This window comes from Strongylocentrotus purpuratus, unplaced genomic scaffold (genome assembly GCF_000002235.5).
Source record: "Strongylocentrotus purpuratus isolate Spur 01 unplaced genomic scaffold, Spur_5.0 spur5_contig_861, whole genome shotgun sequence".
Taxonomy (NCBI): domain Eukaryota; kingdom Metazoa; phylum Echinodermata; class Echinoidea; order Camarodonta; family Strongylocentrotidae; genus Strongylocentrotus; species Strongylocentrotus purpuratus.
The window spans coordinates 2,678,998-2,699,467 of record NW_022145570.1 but is presented as its reverse complement, the minus strand read 5'-3'; the positions used below and the strand labels follow the sequence as shown (position 1 = coordinate 2,699,467).

Genomic DNA, 20,470 nt, shown 5'->3' with positions numbered 1-20,470 from the left:
AGGGCAACGCTATACGAGATAGTGCACAAACCTCGTACGACAAGTACGAGTACCAGTACCAGTTTTCATGACATTTAAGCTTGGCCCAGCAAAATGTCCATACCTTCTGACTTCTTCAGGTGAAGTGTAAGCAGATTCAATGGAATTAAGAAAAGGACAAATTGTGATATTAAAAAAAACTTTTGACATACCGTGGGGTTATACTATTGAGTTGTATATAATAACACTAGAGCGCTTTCGCAAAGACGACGGAAGCAAACATGACGGGAGAATTAAGGCGATACAGCTCTTACGTCATGTTTGGGGGAACGACCGCTGTCATGGCCGCGTACGGTCGTGGAAATCAACAAGACGAAGACAACTCTGGTTCGCGCAGGCGCGGATTGTTTTTTTTTCGATCGCGTCAACATTGGTCGTCTTTGCCTTCCGTCGTGTTTGCGAAAGGGCCCTATTAGCACATCTTGCGGAATGGTAAATTTTATTTTGATAATACCCCAATGCTTTTAGATACTTTCAAAGTTACATTTTTAATGTGGCTCTTCCAGTCCAGAAATTCGTCTACAGTAACACCAAGAAAGTAAAGTAAATGTACACGTTGAAGGACTCTAAATGAAATTAATGTCTCTGTGAGCTCTCCTGTTCTTCGAACGAAATATGATGTAGTTTGTTTTTTCATGATTGAGAAATAAATTATTATTCTGAAAACATAAAAGCAATTTACTTAATTCTTCATTGACCAGCGAAATCAGTCTTTGTGCTTTTGTATGGGATATGACAACCAGGGTGTCGTCGGCGAATAATGAAACCGAAAGATAATAGAACTGTTAACAACATCATTAACATACAACAAGATCAGGAGAGGTCCCAGAATAGACCCTTGCGGTTCCCCACATCATGATGATAGTTCTTTGAAGTTGGACTCGGACACCTTTGACCACCACATATTGCTTTTTACCTATCAAATATGATCTGAACCAGTTTAAGGCTACTCCTCTTACGACATAATAAAACAATTGATCAAAAGAATGCCGTAGACGATGGTGTCAAATGCTTTCTAAAGATCCATAAATAACCGTTAACAAAAAATACCATTATCTTATGTATTTATAACATAATCTGACATATTCAAGACACCATGAGCGGTCGAATGACCTTTCCTAAATCGAAATTTGTCATTGATTAATATATCATATTTGACTATACAATCAATTAAACATTATTCTTTCCAACAATTCAGAAAATATAGGTTAAATTGCAGCAGGTCAATAATTATTTATATTTTGTTTACATTTTTTCTTATTTAACGGCACTAATTCTGCTATTTTAAAAGCATCTGGAAACACACCAGTGTTGAGTTCTGTTGCAGAGGGCGCTACACAAAAGAGTTTTTCTAGAGATAATGAAAAACTGAGGGTCAAATTTGAAAGAACATCCAATTTAAATAACAAAATAATCTTTGATTGATCAAAACCGTTTCAAAGACGGCTGAAATATCCATAAATATAACATTTTGTAACACTTGTGTACCACCACAAATATTAGATAATTTGAAGAAGAAAAAAAATCGTTGTTGGCATTTTCGTGTTGGTTATATTACGCACAACCAGCCGGCCCATGTATTGTTATTTTTAATTAAATGGTTAATTAACGGTCAACGTATTTTTGTTAAAGTGAATCTGAATTGGTATCATCGTATTGGCTAAATTTTACACAGTTAAGGGTCTAAAATTACCAACAAAGCAATTTTAGGTTCCAAAAGGGCATTATAAATGTCATAGATAAGAATAAGAGCAATAACCATGCACTTTGAAGGCATTTGCGGTCTGAAAACAGAACTCAACTATCCCTTTATTGAATTATTGAATATGTCACACAATGGTTCCACACAACAAAAGATTGCTTCTTTCACTACCCGAGGGGATATGTCATCACAACCACTTGCTTTAGATGGATTAAACGAAGGACAAATCTTCGTTAATTCATAAACGAAAGTAGGCTTTAAAAACATGGAGGCAATATGTTGTGAACTGAGATATTTGTAATAATTCTTATGTACTCATGGAATGGAAAATTGATTATTTTCTTTTACCTATACAGGCAAATATGAATGAAATTCCTCAACAATCTGTTCACGCGAAGAAAAAAAAATTCAAACCAGAGAACATTTCACATTGATTAACATTTTGCTTCTTATAACCAAATATACTAATAACTTCATTCCAGGTCTTTTTCATATTTCCTTCATATTTGTGAAATATATCATAGCAATATTGTTTTGTAATACTACTTATAATAGATGTTAAGTTTATTTTTAAACAAAGTATTATTTCATTGAGGAATTCTGATTTGGTAAAATGTATCCATACACGTGACAACAGGTCTGCCAAGCTTGTCAAAATTAGATGACGTTACCGTAAAGTTATTACCCCCACAAATTAATTAACTATGCATTACGTAACAGCCCGTTCATTATTTGCAGTACATTGCACGCAAGTCAAAATGGCGTCAAACTGACCACGATGAAGTGGCCTTTCGAATGAATCCAAATACGGTATTTGTCATTAACATGAACGACCGTATCATTAGCTCCACTAAGGTCCAATGAGATTAAGAAAACCGACCTTCGTTGAACAGAGAATGGTAGAACTTTGCAGGAGTTAAAATTAACCGACCTTAGTTTCTATTCTCACTTCGCCTCCCTTTTCTTACTTATCCATCACCATTTTTTATGTAGGCCTATCCTTTTTTCTCTCACTTATATTAAAGATTCCACAACTAGCCTGATTCCAACTGAAGCACCTAGTTCTGGTAAGTCTCTGTAAAATGACTCGGACCATGACATCCTTTTTTTAGAATTGTCTAGGTTGTGGCGTCATGTTATTTATCTTATTCATATGAAATCCAAGTGTTCCGAGCAACACAACCATATTTCCCCTCCAATTGTCATCCATAAATAATTAATCTCTTAACTTGACAATGACTAATATTTGTGATACCAGGAGGACCATTATTCAATCCGTACAAAAGAGATTTTCGGATGAGATAAATTAATATAAAAGTTATGTTGTGCGAGAGGCATATCAGGGAATTGCCCTTTGACGTAGTCAGGTGGTAATGTCGAAAGTGGCTTCTGAATGCGAATAAGACTTTAAATTAGGACCGTATTTGCCCAAAGATAATATGACACTAGAATTGCACCAATTATTTAACAATGAACGTCGTCTTCTTCTCCGTATTCTTCTACTTTTTATGGTAATAATATATATTTTTGGAATACTGTCCCCGCCCCCGTCTTTTTGTAAAATTCCATCGCCTATGCGTTGAAATAAATTCCCTGATTTTATTTTCCTTAACAGTTCGTCTCGTGAATGGTACCGGAGCACACGAAGGAAGGGTAGAGGTATTCTACAACGGATCTTGGGGGACCGTCTGTGATGACTCTTGGAGCATTTATGACGCACGTGTGGTCTGTAGAAGTCTAGGCTATCAGGATTCCCTCAGTGCCCCGCATTCCGCTCGCTTCGGCCAGGGCAGTGGTCCTATTTGGATGGATGACGTCGATTGCAGGGGCAATGAGACACATATTTTCGACTGTCCGCATAACGGCTTCGAAAGCCACAACTGCTACCATGAGGAAGATGCCAGTGTCGTCTGCTTACATGATCGTAAATCTATCAGATTTTTTGTTTGATTTTCGATCTGTTGTCCTTCAATACTGGCACTGCCCCCCTGAAGTCCGTTTTACACTATAGGCGCTATGCCAATATGCCAGAAAGACGCCCGTTTATCAACAGTCCTTCTCAATACAAATACTACTCTGCATTACTTGCTACCGATATTTTCTGTCGCATTGATTTGTTTTTTTGTAGACTAATACGCCAGTTTTTTTCCATTGAAAGTCGAATTTTGGACATGCCGAGAATTGTAAAACAATGCATGCACCACATTCTACTACGATTTGTTTCCGTTCGCGTTCTGCAAACTTATTCTTTGTCGTCTTCTTGATCTTATGCCAGAAATCTAATTCGTTTTGCATGTAGTGCTTGTTATTCCTATCTAGGTCCTTTTCTCTTGCCCGATTTCGTTCAAATTTAGTAGGCGTAATTTCTGATTTCCAATCTAGGTCACTTGAATCTTTTTTTCCCGGGGGTAATGATCTCATTTTCTTTTTTTTTTGCTCCCGAAAATTTGAAAATCGCGCCGGCCGAAAAGTCGCTCAGTGGGGGGGGGGGGGGGGGGGGAGGGGGGGGGGAGGGAGAGAGGGGGGGGGGGGAGGTAAGTGAGCAATTTTGTTTGTTTGGTCCTCGAAAATTAAAAAAATTTCACCCCCCCCCCCCCCTGGATCCGCCACTGGGAGAGGTAGCGTAGGTGTGGTTGAGGATCAAAATTAAATCGGCCAGATTCTGGACTAGGCAAATATCAGCAACAGGTTTTTTAAAGTTCTTTTGGGTTGTAGCGGTAAATCGATATTTAACTGACCATTAATACAGGCTAATGCTCAAGCAAAGTCCACTGTATTACTTCGATGTATACAGACGCATGATTAACCACGGATTCTGTAATCTACAGTGATGTATCTGCATGCTATACAGGTAAAGCTATCCTAATTTGTTATTTGCAGACTGCTCTTCCAATCCTTGTGAACAGTCAGCATCGTGTGTCCAAGATGATTATGGTTATTTCTGCTATTGTCCTGAGTCCTACACTGGTCAGAACTGTGAATTACAGAATAATGGTAAGAAATCCGATTGTTTTTTTCTCGAGGGAATGTGATGTACCAAAGGATCTTGGATCATGATAACCCGCAATCCTTCGAAGGGCAAACAAAAACAGTTGAAACCAGTTGGATTTTCAACTGGTATCGACTGGAATCAACTGGTACCAGTTGATTCCAGTTGACGGAACTGGGATATGTGCCGGTTTATTCTACTGGTTTCAACTGGATTTATCTGGTACCAGTTGAAACCAGTTGATACAACTGGTAAACTTCACATGCACCAGTATATCCCAGTTTAAACCCATTCACTCTACTGGCATGTTGAAAACAACCATACTGGTATTAAATTGTTACACCAGCTGATACCAGTTAAAAACAGTATGCCTTACTGGTACTTCTGCCAGTTGATTCCAGTTTAAAACCCATCAAACCAGAGTGGACCATTTGAGACCAGTTCTTTCCAGTATAGATACCAGTTGAAAAACCAGTAGATGATTACCAGTTGAAAACCAATAGATGATTACCAGTTGAATTACCAGTTGAAACCAGTAGATGATTACCACGGCAGTTGATTTACCAGTTGAAAACCAGTAGATGATTACCAGTTGAATTACCAGTTGAAACCAGTAGATGACTGCTTGATGATTTGCCAGTTGAAAACCAATAGATGATTACCAGTTGAAGTACCAGTTGAAACCAGTAGATGATTACCAGTTGAATTACCAGTTGAAACCAATAGATGATTGCCAGTTGATTAACCAGTTGAAACCAGTTAAATACCAGTTGAAAACCAGTTAGTTGTATCTTGTGCATATTCATGCTTAATTTGCATATTTCACAGAAAATATAATTATCATGATCTGTCTAGCAAATGTGACAATGCACATCAATTATGTGATTTATATTTTCTTAATCAATTATTGACAAATATATATTATATATGTCTGATCATGTTTTACATCTAATTTAAGACGTACTGATAGATATAAAGATGTATGTAATTAATAACCAGCAAAAACATGTATAATTTTGTATATATGTATGTACAATCTCTAAATTCTTTAATCAACATTAGACTCAACTGTAATTCACTTCAAATGATCTTTGTAATGGGGCAATTGCTAGAGTCTAAAGAAAAATGGTTTAATTGGTGGCCAGATGCCATACAACATTGATTATTGATTATCAGTTGCTTGATAGTCGCTACTGAATAATTAACTGGCAATCAACAGGTTTTCCAACTGGTACCAGTACCAGTTGATTCCAGTTGATTTCACTATACCAATTTCCATATTGAAACCAGATCACTTTATTAACTGGAATCAACTGGTCACTAACTGTTTAATTTTTACCTGGGAATTGGCAACAGCATATAATCCACACCCTGGAGAAATCATACTGGCTTCTTATTGACAAGCGTATTGATAAGCGTATGTTATTCAAACTGTTAATAGTAACACTACTATTACTTCTACTACTAATAATAAAAATAATAATAGCAATACTACTATCAATAATAATCTTTATGTTCTCTTTGTTTACTAGGGATATACCTAGTACCCACCTCTCTTTTTCATGAAAGTCTACTGTCAATATCTTTGTTAGTTAACGTCATGACTTTCCTTCTTGCATTTAGTGAATCTTTGAGGTTAGTTAACCTCCAAGTTTTCATGTGGTATTCTTTTAAAAAAAGAGTGAATTTTTTTACTCTATTTTCACTTTCTTGGGAGTGACATCCGTGATCACTTGTTTAGAAGTGACAATCGATTGATTTTAGAGTGCTCTCTAAGAAGAAAAGAGTGAATGTTCACTCTATTTTCACTACATTTTCACTCTCCAGAGGAGTGACGTCCGTGATCACTCGATTTTTTTTAGAGAGTATTCGAGACAAGTACCTAATGCACCTTACACACCTTAAACATGTGGAACGGTGCAATGGACAAGTGAGAATCAAGTTTTGTGATATGATGAGACGAGAAATATAGGCTGTTTAATGTAATTATATTATATAATTAAGGTTATCCTCAATAGTGAATTAATGTCCTGTACACGTTGAGCTTAATTTGATCACTTTAAACACTGAAGCATGAAGCAGGATTTACTATTTGGATTTCATGATTTTCATGATTTCAGGATCCTAGAACAAAATAAAGGCATATGTCCTGAAACACAGTCGGTTCATCAACCCGAACTCGACAAAATTGCATTTTGACGACACTTTTTTAACAACCCTGGTGCAAATTGGCCTGTGGTAGAAAAACAAATTATGAATAAGGTAACATTTGTCAGAAAAGGAGCCAGTCTTTACCATGAAAAAGATTTCGATGGCTCATAAATTATGACTACTTAGTTATGAGATAAGCTAGGTATAAATTCTTTGTAGGCATATATCTCTAAAGGGATTAAACAAAAATGAAATTCTTTAACATTTATTGTCTATGTATATAATATGCCAAAACCATCATAACTGTAACTCTTATTTCTCGAAACCCCACATTTTTATTCAGGTTTCCGAATCTTGATAACATATACTGAGTGACAAATCTCCCTTTGTAATATATATTTGTATATTTCCGCTTTGTCTTGATTTTGTATTCCAGGAAACACTTCGTGCAGTAGGAACTATTACGACAGTACAGGGAATATTACGAGTCCATTTTACCCTGAGGGTTACGGAGCTAGGTTAGAGTGCAACTATCAATTGAAGATCTGGACTGCGAAGAAAATCACACTGATAATGCAGGACTTTGTTACCGAACCAGATCAAGACTTCCTCATCTTCGGCGAGGGTCCAGAAGTCATTTACGAGGGCCCAAACGTTATCTCAATTACCGGGAACCTCACGAGCTTGCCCTTGATCGAAAGGACTTATACATTGGCGAACAACCAAGTCTTCCTCACTTTCATCTCAGATAGCATTATCACACCACCACGAGGATATTTTCACATCACCTATACTGCAGGTAAACAATAAAATATACTTACTTCCATTTTATAGTAACGAAACATTTTTCGTGTCGCGTTACAAAGAAGATTTAGTGTTAAGACATTAGAAATTAAGATTAATAACCTTTCAGATTATAATAATCTGTTATTATTTTTTTGTTAAATTTGTAATATTCAGTTATCTTTTTATTTATTTATTTATAGATTTCTGAATTCGTATTAAAATTCAGACATTAAAAAAAAACCTTATGGTGTGAGGCACCTCCTGTAAGCGATGTGTTTTTTTGTGATCTTGGCAGGATAACAATTTATTGAATCTTCACTCTAGGCCAGGTCAAAATACCCAAAGTAGGCATTTTCATTAATCTGTTGATAAGTACTAAAGTAAAATAATGCGAAATATAAGATTAGTGATGATGATGGTGATAAAGAAAACGATGATTGTAATATACGAAAAACAGTCAAACCTGCATTAGTGACCACTTGTCTACAAAGACCACCTGTCTACAAAGACCTCATTTCATGTTTCCCTTGGGCGGTCGCCGTAGACAGGTTTGACTGTATAGACGGGATGAAACAAGTATTATGACAAATAATTTGACTTAGACAGGAATATAGGATAGAGTAAGAGTTAATGGTCTTATTTATAGTAAACTCTGTAGTGAATTTATGTCGAAAAATGTACGGGTTTTTAATATGATATACATTTGTGAGAAATTTATGTTTTTATGACGACTAATTAACAACTGTATGATGATACATATATATTCGTGCGTAATATAACAACGAGTGTGCATCCAATCCCGTTTCAATCTTAATTACTTAACAACTTAAACTCTCTGATGAAGCTATGAATACACTCTAGAAAATAAAGAATAAAGAAATGTACGATCCTGAATTCGGCGTACACTCCCACTTCCTCTCTCTCTCTCTATATATATTTATGTGATACTTCAGAGGTTGATGGATTGATATAGACGAAATTATATATTGTAGCCTATCATATATTTAAAGTCTATACTCAAATATTTGATTGTTTGCATTTTTGAAAGATATCAACGAATGTAGTTTTGACCCGTGTCAAAATGATGCCTCTTGTATCGACGGGGTCAACGACTTTACGTGCACTTGCATTGCTGGATTTACGGGCACACGATGTGAAACAAGTAGGTTTTGCATTTTAAATCAAATATTGTAGTTAGCTAAAAATAAGTATAGAAAATCTATAATGTAATATTGAACACTTTCATAAATGAGAGAAGTGATCTGTAGCATCATTTTCAATTTGTATTGTTTTAAAAGTTGCTTTTTCGTTTTAATTTGGTTCATGGATTGTAATGTCACCCAATCCCGTTTCAAGTTAAAGGAATATTAATATATGTAGCTTAATTTCTTAACAGCTTAATAACTCTGATAAAGCTATGAATACACTCTTCAAAATAAAGAGTACAAATATGTAGTTCCTGAACAGTGCAGATACTTCCACCCTCCCTCTCTATCTCTAATAATATATATATTTTGTTATACTTCAGAGTTCACGTTTTAGATTGATGATTTAATAGATGAAATTAAATATTGTAGCCGATCATATATTCAATGTGTTTGCTCAAATATTAATTTTTTTGTCTTTTTTAAAGATATCAACGAGTGTAGTTCTAACCCGTGTCGAAATGATGCCTCTTGCATCGACGGGGTTAACGGTTTTACGTGCTCTTGCAGCCCTGGATACACGAGCACAAGATGTGTAACAAGTACGTTTTGCATTTACATTGTAATCAAATACTGTAATTGGCTTACAAAGGTCAAGGAAATCTATAATTTAATACTGACAAAATTTAACGAATGAGGGAAGTGATCTGTGGCGTTATGTTATATTAATATGGTTCTAAAATTGTTTAAATTGTTTTTTTTTATAAATTGATTCATGGATGTGTAATTTCATCCAATCCCGTTTAAAGTTGATGAATATTTTTTTTCCTGCAGCTTAAATACTTAACAGCATAAAAAACTGTGATGAAGCTACGGATACAATCTTCAAAATAAAGAATAAAGATATGCACGCGTTTTTACATTTTGCTGGCACTCCCGCTCCCCTATCTTTCTATAAATATATCTGTGTATACTTCAGAGTTCATGTTTTTGATTGATGTATTTATAGACGAAATTGAATATCGTAGCCGATCATATATTGAATGTCTTCGTTCTAAATTTCGTTTGTTTTCCTTTTAAAAGATATCAACGAGTGTAGTTCTAGCCCGTGTCTACAAGGCTCTTGCGTCGACGGGGCTAACGAGTATATGTGCATTTGCATTGCTGGATTTACGGGCACAATATGTGAAACAAGTATGTTTTGCATTTTAATTGTAATCAAATATTGTAATTGGCTAAAAATAAGTAAAGGAAATCTATAATGTAATATTGAAAACTTTCATAAATGAGAGAAGTGATCTGTAGCATCATGTTCAATTTGTATTGTTTTAAAAGTTGCTTATTCGTTTATCATTCGGTTAATGGATTCGTTATTTCCCTCAATTCCGTTTCAAGTTAAATAAATATTTCTATCTGTAGCTTAATTACTTAACAGCTTAAAAACTCTGATAAAGCTATTATACACTCTTCGAAAAAAATAATAAAGATATGTACGTTCCTGAATTGTACAGATACTTCCACCCTCCCTATCTATCTCTATTAATATACATATTTTTTTATACTTCAGAGTTCACATTTCGGATTGATGTATTTATAGAGGAAATTATATATTGTAGCCGATCATATATTCAATGTGTTTGCTCAAATATTCGTTTGTTTGCTTATTTTAAAGATATCAACGAGTGTAGTTCTAACCCGTGTCTAAATGATGGCTCTTGCAACAATCGGGTTAACGGCTTTACGTGCTCTTGCAGCGATGGATTCACGGGCACACGATGTGAAACAAGTAGGTTTGCAATTCATTGTAATCAAATATTGTAATTGGCTTACAAAGATCAAGGAAATCTATAATGTAATATTGATAAAATTTTACGAATGAGGGAAGTGATCTGTAGCGTTATATTATATTAATATTGTTCGAAAAAAATAATTATATATTTTTTAATTTGATTTATGGATGTGTAATGTCATGGACTAAATTAAATATTGTAGCCGATCATAATTATATTCATAATCTTTGCTTTGAATTTCGATTGTTTGCCTTTTTTAAAGATATCAACGAGTGTAGTTCTAACCCGTGTCTAAATGATGGCACTTGCAACGATCGGGTTAACGGCTTTACGTGCTTTTGCAGCGATGGATTCACGGGCACAGACTGTGAAACAAGTAGGTTTGCAATTCATTGTAACCAAATATTGTAATGAGCTAAAGAAAAGAGGTTAAGTAATCTATTATGTAATATAATTTTTTTAAATTAATGAGGGAAGTGGCCAGTAGCAATTTTTTTTTTAAAGTTGCCTATGCATTTTTATTTGATTCATGGATTTGTAATGGCATCCAATCCCGTTTCAAATTGAAGAAATATTTACAAATTACAAAGTTTTGGGAAATTTTGACAAAATTGGCTGGATAGTGATTCTTTACAATTTTGATGTATTTGGATGCCCCTGTGGATATATTATAAGAATGAAAATATTCAGCCCCTAAAACACTTCTGCTTTCGAAAAAAAACATTATAATAACGGTGCTTCCGGTAAATTTTGATACATTTTAAATAGCGCCTACGTCCATACAATGGTAGTTGCGACCATGCAAATCTAAGAATATGCAGTTGAAATATCTAATTCCCAAACGGGAATGGCCAATTGGTAGATTTTAGTCAAGAAACATTGTTTTATAGCTAAATCAATTTCTGAACTTGAGAGGGAGCTATAAAACATAAAGGGTTTATTATTTACATTTTCGATTTCAACCGCGACAACAATCACTGAATATTGTAGGGTCGCATATGCTTCCAATATGTTTATTTGAACCAAATTCATGACCCATACCAAAACTCTGTATTACCTTAAACAGCTTTAAAACTCTAATAAAGCTATGAATACACTTTTCGAATAAAACATAAAGATATGTACGTTCCTGAATTCGGCGTACACTCCCACTCCCCCTCTCTCTCTATTGATATACATTTTTGTAACGTTTTGGATTGATGTATTTATAGACGAAACTGAGTATTGTAGATAGGAGTATGATAGGAGAATAGAGTGTTACGTATACAGATTTTGTCCAGAAAGTATCTAAATAATAGTGGAAAGAAAGTAAAGAAAGTAAACAAATTGCAATTATGGGCAAGTAAGTGTGTGCAGGTGAAGTAATTGTTCGATTTGAATTGTTCATAAACTGGTCATCTAAAATTGATTTATATAAACAAACAATTAAAATCACCAAGACCCTTATAATGTTTGTGAATATGTAGATATTAAATGTTTTTTTATGGAGGCTTTGAATGGATAAAGAGATGAAGAGTGTTTAATATTGTCAGGTAAAGCATTCCAAATATCTGGACCATGGTGTCTTTAATCGATTTAAAGACCATAATATTGTTTAGGTAAGTTAACTGGAAATCGGATGAGTGTCGTGTAAGATAATTTTTCGATTGTTTGCCTTTTTAAAGATATCAACGAATGTAGTTCTAACCCGTGTCTAAATGGCTCTTGCAACGATCGGGTTAACGACTTTACGTGCTTTTGCAGCGATGGATTCACGGGTGAATTATGTGAAATAAGTAGGTTTCGCAATTTCCTTCTTATCAAATATTGTAACGAGCTAAAAGTAAAAAAGAAAAGGTCAAGAAAATCTATTATGTAATATTGTAAAACTTGTGTTAATAAGGGAATTGATCTGTAGTATCATGTTACACTTTCATTGTTATAAAAGTTGCTTATTCCTTTTTGATTTGATTCATAGATTAGTAATGTCACCCAATCCCGTTTCGAGTTAAAAAAATATTCATATGGATTTCTGTATTTATAGATGAAATTAAATATTGTAGTCGATCATATATTTAATGTCTTTGCTCAATTTTCGATTGTTTGCCTTTTTTGAAGATATCAACGAGTGTCTTCATTACCCGTGTCTAAATGATGGCTCTTGCATCGATCGGGTTAACGGCTATACGTGCTTTTGCACCGAGGAATTCATGGGCCCAAACTGTGAATCAAGTAGGTTTCGCAATTTCCTTCTCATCAAATATTGTAACGAGCTAAAAAAGAAATACTAAAGAAATCTATTAATATTGAAGAAACTTGCATAAAGAAGATAAGTAATCATAAGCATCATGTTCAAAATACATTGTTTTTTAAATGTTCTTATTAGGTGATACGTACGTAGACGTATCACCTTTTGATTTCGTCAAGATTTTTATTATTTATTTATTTATTATTATTCTTCCTCGAATTTGTTCGCAGGATATCTCAAGACTGAACGAAGCCATTGTTATGAATCTTTCAATGATGATAGATCTTAGTCTAACTTAGAACTGCGTGACTTTTCAAAGACTCAAAATCATCGTGACGTCATCCAGACGCCATTTTGTGAAAATCAACTAATGATCATATCTTTATAACGAATAATAATTTTTCATTCATATTTATCATGATTAAGATCAATATCCGTCCGGTCAAGTTGAGGTCAATAAACGTGCGTAAATGCGCGCGTGCGCGCTCGTCCGCGCGTTTACGCGCGCGCAAAAATTAAAAATGCTCTCAATCATCCCAAATTTTTTTTGCATACGTTTCAGGCCAAATGGAGCATTTGATAAAAAAATTACGCACACGCGCATGCGCGCGCGTTTTCGCGCGTACTGGCATTTTGCAACATAGAATCGCCGATTTTTTTTCTGTCATCATATTCGGTACATTTTTCCAAGCATTTTGATAATTTGTTCACCTTTTATTAACGCAATGAGCGTCCGTCAAAGTTGACAGCACGCGCGGATTTGCGTTTTCTTTATCCACAATACATGAGCAAAAACATGCCTATACAAAATTCTTTGTAACTCTTCAGAATAAATAGAAACTCCCAATATTTGTTCATATTTAGATAGATTATGAGTCGGAAATATGATTTCACGTCTCATTTGACCCTCAATTAACTAATGACGTCATCATAATAGCCTCCGAACTCAAAATTTCAATTTGCATATTATGACGTCAGCATATTTTTGGAAAATTGATTGTATCTCTGTAAATATTTATTGATTTTCTTCCAAATTTTGATATGTTCTAGCTGAGACAATTTTCTACAAATGCAGTGTACATAATTGTCCAGTTTGACTAAGGTATCATGGCGTATTTTTGCGATTAAAGGAGGCATGTCAATTTTTCACATTTTGCGTGTATTGTCTATGGGACATGACTATTTCTCAAAACTGCATTCTACATTTCCGTCTTTCGCGAGCAACATCTCCGTTTTTTTAACTTTGTTTTCCGTGAGCTTCGGATATGTTGTAGCTGAGACAATGAGCTATCACAAGTGTGCCCTTTATTTTTCGATTAGATGCCGGGATCATGCTCATATTTCACTTGCAAAGTAGGATTTCAGAATTCCATTTCCCGTTTACGTGTAATCGCTATGGGAGATGTTTTGGTATATCGGTAACGCACTTGACTTCCAACCTCGAGATCCCTGGTTCGAGTCCGGGGGTCTCCAACAATTTTTTTCCACTTTTTTTTCCTTTTGACCTTCACTGTACCATCTCCTTTGATTATTTAAACACGTAGATTCGCAAATAATGTCATAAATAACCCTTTTTACTTTATTATTACCCTATTTTCACTTAATCCACTACTTTTTGCGTATAATCCCTATGGGAGATGACTTTTTCTAAAATCTGGAGTCTACATTCCTGTCTTTTGCGAGCAATATCGCCGTTATTTCGGCTTGGATTTTGTTGATTTTTGAGTATGTTGTAGCTGAGACTATATGCTATCTAAATAAACCCTCATTTTTTCAATAAGATGTCATGATCGCGCTCATGATCATGATCATGATCATCATGATCATCATTATCATAATGATGATAATCATTTATCAATTACATTTTCATTTCTTTGAATGAGATAACAATCGTCAAAAGGTGTTCTTCATGATGTAAATTAGAGTCAAATGTGTAACTGGTTACTGCACAGGGTCAAAGGTCATATATTGTTTCAATCTATCTTCCCTAGATCCATGATGATCAAGGAGACACAATTTAATCTTGACATATGAATAGATCATAATGGGAGAAGCATTTTACAAAATAATATATCGTGTTATGCATTATTCGTTATGTAAACCATTATCATACGTATCACCTAATTCGTCTAAGTGACGAATTAAAGTCTAGTTCGTTTTATATTTGATTAATGGATTTGTAATGTTATCCATTCCCGTTTCAAGTTGAATAAATATTTCTATCTGTAGCTTAATTATATACTTAAACATTCTGATAAAGCTATGAACACACTCTGCAAAATAAACAATAGAGATATGTATGTTCCTGAACTTTGCAAACAATCCCACCCCCTCCCCCAATTGATATTTTTCTTACATTTCACGTTTTGGATTGATGGATTAATAGACTGAAATTAAGCAATGTAACCAATCATATACGTAATATTTTTGCTCAACTTTTTGATTCCTTGCCTTTTAAACAGATAGCGTCGCTTGTATTTCTGACCCGTGTCTAAATGATGGATTTTGCATCAATCTGATTGACGGCCCTACTTGCTTCTGCTTTTATGGATACAAGGGAGAGTTCTGTGAGATATGTAGGTTTTGTTAGTTTTAATTTTAAACAAACAGCAAAAAGAATAACACAATGTACTATGAGCCACTCAGATTCTTTACAAAATGGTATAACGAGAAATGGTAAGTAGACACACGCTGAATTGAGTTAATTTGGGTGTTGGTGCTTCTACTAGAATATTGTATATTAAATGCGTATGACTTAATATCTAATCCTACTTAACATTATAGGGACAGAGAAATGTAAAAAAAAAAAAAAAGGGGTGAAATGAGAATAGGAGGAGTTGACCAAACCATACAAACAAATGCTTTTGTGTTTGTCTTTAAGGGACAAATGAAACAAAAAGAAAGAAAAGAGAAAAGCGATGAAGATTAGAGAGATGGAAATGTAAAAGATGCCAGTCTGATGGGCTAAAGCTAAAGTAAACAAAAGGCTTAGTACGGTCCTTCGGGTTCGCACCACATGTCGGGTTGTTGGGTTACACGAACTGTTTTGAAAACTTGCCCCTATACCTATTTACGAAAAGTCGGTTAAACTGAATCCAAATTATCGCAATTTTATTCAAAGAAATTCCTCGGGATAAAGCTAACGTTCTTACATGTACATTTGTGAAACCATGCCCGAATCTTGGACAGTGAAGAAGTGTTCCTCTTTTTACGAAGTTGAGAATTCTTGTAGTTATTTATCTAAAGGTATCCGGTCGAAACGCGGGTTTTTGTAGATTTCCTGTCGGTCTTTTTTTTCCAGGAAATATCGGGGAATCTAGACATGAAACATTGGCGGTCACAAACGTTACACGTGACCCTTTGGGAATGAATTAGGAATTGATTTTTGACAGAAGTTCATGTATCACTCGAAAAAAAGATTGAAACGAAGTAAGCCTGAAGAAAATGGCTATATGCCCCATGGTAAAAACAAATGTCGGTACTTGCTGCCATTCTCTTGGTTTCAAGAACTCTCTGAAAAGGAAAAAGAAAGATCACGAGACTGAACTCAACTTCACCTGAGAATTAGGCCAAAGATTTAGATCAGAGAGCCCCAGAGCATGAGCATGCTCATAATTTAAAGACAGATCTTTTACATCATCTCTGTGAATACAAACTTACAATGAATGTGTAAAAGAGTTGTTTTAAATCAGGAAGTACAACGTGTTTAAACACATTTACCTAACTAAGTACCTACTCCCATAGAATATTTGTGAATAGTTCCGATTAGTTGATTTTTGATTGACATATTGTGAACAACTCTTTGCCCGGTTAATGTTTTCTGAAACTATGGGTACTTAATAATCGGTCAAATTACGCACAACCTTTTAATCATGGTGAAAGGCATGGATAATACATGTAGTGTTGGGTAATAGTTTTCCAATATCTGTAGCAATTTCGTTCTTCTTAATATCGGTCCCATTACTTTAATCTGCATTGTTTATGGTAGTGTTTAGTGTACATGTGATATTTGTTACTAACAGTTTGAATAATAGACGACAAGCTGAACCTGCATAGGGTGAAAAATCGGAAAGCTAATATAGGTTTATGTTGGAAATAGTGCAAAGGTAAGTACTAGATAGAACGAATGATTGTAAAATTTAATTGGGGAAAATATAACGACTGTTGATGTTGAGCCTCTTGCCATCTTGATGTCAGTAAAGAGTACAGTAAAGTACGGTTCATGAACTGTAATGAACGGTGCTCATAAAACAATATTCCAAACTTTAGTAGATTCCCATCTTAAAGTTATAACCTATTTTAAAGAGTCAATAGCATTCTGTCGAATGATACCTAATTCATGACTTTGCCTCCACGGATGAGTAAGCAGCAGCCTTTAAACAAATATCTTGTTAAAATTCTACCAAGTTTCGGCTAAAGTAATGAATAAGGGGCAATATTCCTTACGCGTTATTATTTAAGTCCGAAAACAATCGCTGACTCATCTTCATGGATTTTGTGAAGTTGAATAAAAAAAGCGACAATGTCAACTCAGACTCAAGAAACAACTCATTTACAAGCAAAATGAATGATATTCTGTTAAAACGATGTAATCCTGGCTTCTCTCGCAGTCCTTGTTTAAGGTCAGCTTTGCCATTAAGTCATTCAAAATGATAATAATTTATTTAAAATTTTCATAAAATCCAATTGTCAATATCTTTGGTATTTCTGAAATTCTGTTCATTGTGGCATTTACTAAATCTTTTAAGTTAGTAAACCTCTGGTTTTCATATTCATATTCGAGAAAATCTCCTTATTCACCGTAAGAAATTAAGCAGAGAAAGGGTTAATTATGTCGCACATAATAATTGGTGTATCCTGTGAGGTTTTAAAACTATCAACATGATGAGAAATTTCCTTTGTCCTGCTGACAGTCACACGCCCCGTACATTTTTTTGTAGGAAATTCTTTCACAGTAATCTGCCTACCGTAAAAGAATGAGAAAGCTCACAAATTAGTTCTCCCCTTTTCACAGCACTTAACCTGCTCCTTTAGGAACACATACATGATTTCTTTTTCTTTTTTTAATGTTTTCTTTTTGAGTATAGATATTGATGAGTGTGAGAGTGACCTTTGTCAGAACGGTGGAATGTGCAGGAACTTGGAGAATTCCTTCGAATGCGTTTGTGTCATTGGTTTTATTGGTGTCTACTGTGAGATTGGTAAGAACAATAAACTAAACTATACTAAATCACCCGTTTTTATGTTGAAGAACAAAGAAGAAGAAAGAATTAAAGTACGTCGATTGTCGAATAGACTTGTTTTGGAAAGTTTATATACATATTGTATACAATTCGGTCCATACATATCGGTTTATTTCCACTTATTGTCATAAAATGAAATAGGACCGGGGGGGGGGGGGATTCAATGAATTTTAAAGAATGTATTGCATTTTATTTTATTTTATTTTTATTTGTGGGAACTGCCCCCTACCCTAGCCCCCGATGCGTACAGTCATGGTTTAGTGACAAAGCAATGGCCTCGTAACTGTGAGGCCCCGGGATCAAAACCGTGTCGATGTGCTATATTAGTGCTCTTTTGTGGGGCATTAATCCTCATTACTGTCATTTATGACTTAATGACGTAGGTCCCCTAGTTGATAAGCATATTAGCATACACATGCTTTAGCAGTCACACAAAACAAACACTGGCAAATTATTATTCAATAAAATCTGAGAATGTATACTATTATCTAGATCTATTAGGAGTAAATCATTGTCAAAATAATTCCATAAATTGGGGTTAAAAAAAAATATTCCCACGTTATAAGTGACTGTCACAGTGTATATGTTTAATCTTGTCATTAGCTATTGGAGATTGCGAAGGTTACCCCTGTGTTCACGGTTTTTGTAGAGGCGACGGCTTCTGTCAATGTGATCCTGAGTATATGGGAGATTTCTGTTTAATCAGTAAGCATATTTGTCATTTAATTTTATTTTATTTAAATTTATTGCATTTGTAAATTGGATGCTTTATGCTTTTAATATGGGAGATTTGGTCTTTTACAAAATTCCACTTTCCAAGCCTATGAACAAGCTCATCTCGTAATCAATATTTGGAAACAGTAAAAATTATTGTGGTGACTGTTGTTCTGTTCAACCCTGTTACCATTTAATTAATGTCAGGATTAGGCGAACAAACAAAATTACACGGCGTTTATAAAGTTAAAGCACTGATTATTGGTTATACGATTATGTATAATAAGAATAACGAGTAGAAGGAGCGGTAATTGGTCGATCACCTAATAAAACAGAGTCAATGAGAAATTCAGACTTTGAAGAAGAAGAAAAAACAGCCTCCATCCATAACACGCACAAGAAGAAACCATAATGGCAGATTTGGCACTATTCACCTTAAATCATAATTCTGACAACGATCCCGTCTTCTGATCAAAAATTAAATCGTGGTACATGTGTAGAGTAAAGTCTCAGCTAAATCATGATAAATATGGGAGACATCACAGACGAGATAGACGAGATATATTTAAAACAACAACCGCAAATATTACCTAATCGAATGAAATTCAATTGCTTTTTTGAGTAGCACTTTGTTGACGTCAAAGACGTCTGACAGTAATTTGAGCTTCTGTTATTTACCGAATTACGATCATACGGAGTTATGAGTAACGCATCCTTCGAAATTACTTCCGATCCTTTGGATATATGAACCTTTGAAAGGCAACAAGTAACCAGATTTCACTATTCCATTAATTAGAACGCACATGTTCGAACGTCACGATGGAAACTGAATTCGGACAGGCCAGACTTCCGATGACTGAAGTTGGAATCGTAATCGACTCGGAAGAACTGTGCCCAGAGGAAGTTTCTAAAGGTAGGGTAATGTGTAGTTGCAGGTTTTCAAAATTTCCAGGGGGAGGGCGGGGTAGGGCGGCTATTTTAATGGACTTTTCGTATATTATTTGTTTTCTTCAAAAACGTATGGTAATAGAATACTGAAAACTATTCCTAGACTTGTTTAATCTGACAATAATAGGTACACTGTTCCAAAATTCACTGACCACAAAATACAATAAAAGTTCTGGAAGACTTAACTGTGTACCTTCTTTTCTTTTTTCTTGTGGAGTAGTGAAGTAGCTATGCACTATAATGTCACAGTAGTCTTTAATAGATATGAGGAAATTGTTATTAAACAGATCAAATGTGAACGTATACATAAATAGTCATGTCAATTATACACATTTAGGATTCGCGATCTTTTAAATAGTTCTCGAGTAACTAAATGTTATGCACAAACTTCCATTTTCGGTGAATACAATACACTTCTGATATGCTAGCCTTATAGGTGCTTCCTCACACCTCTATTATGTAAGTGATATGTGGTTGTATAACAAAATTTCGCAATCTGAATAACACGTGAACTTTCTTTGTAGTACACTGTTTTACATAACCAATTTGCTTACTCCCAGACAGATGGGATGATAGGCAACGAACCATTTATTGAAGTACGAGCTGTACAAGTACATGACCATTTTTCCTGTACATTTCTATTATAGGAATATGATGCATACGCCCTTAAACATAAACGTATTTCATTCCCCTTAATTGCTGTACAAATTAAAATTAGTTTACTCCTGTCAAATAA

General features: G+C 34.8%; 1 protein-coding gene across 1 annotated transcript; it reads left to right on the top strand.

The window, feature by feature from the left end:
* Nucleotides 1–260: 260 nt before the first annotated feature.
* On the top strand, nucleotides 261–19,962 carry LOC105439245 (deleted in malignant brain tumors 1 protein-like). Its single transcript, XM_030999917.1, has 6 exons — nucleotides 261–366; nucleotides 3,357–3,665; nucleotides 7,318–7,680; nucleotides 17,917–18,030; nucleotides 19,583–19,699; nucleotides 19,955–19,962. Exons 1-6 carry the CDS (start codon nucleotides 261–263, stop codon nucleotides 19,960–19,962), a joined length of 1,017 nt encoding a protein of 338 aa, XP_030855777.1.
* Nucleotides 19,963–20,470: the final 508 nt, after the last annotated feature.

What these genes read in the sequence shown, in the direction of transcription:
- LOC105439245 (XM_030999917.1), top strand. Translation starts at nt 261, where the DNA reads ATGACGGGAGAATTAAGGCGATACAGCTCTTACGTCATGTTTGGGGGA. An exon ending in ACAAGACGAAGACAACTCTG is followed by an intron (nt 367 to 3,356) that starts GTTCGCGCAGGC and finishes TTTCCTTAACAG; the next exon opens with TTCGTCTCGTGAATGGTACC. An exon ending in TGGTGTCTACTGTGAGATTG is followed by an intron (nt 18,031 to 19,582) that starts GTAAGAACAATA and finishes TCCATTAATTAG; the next exon opens with AACGCACATGTTCGAACGTC.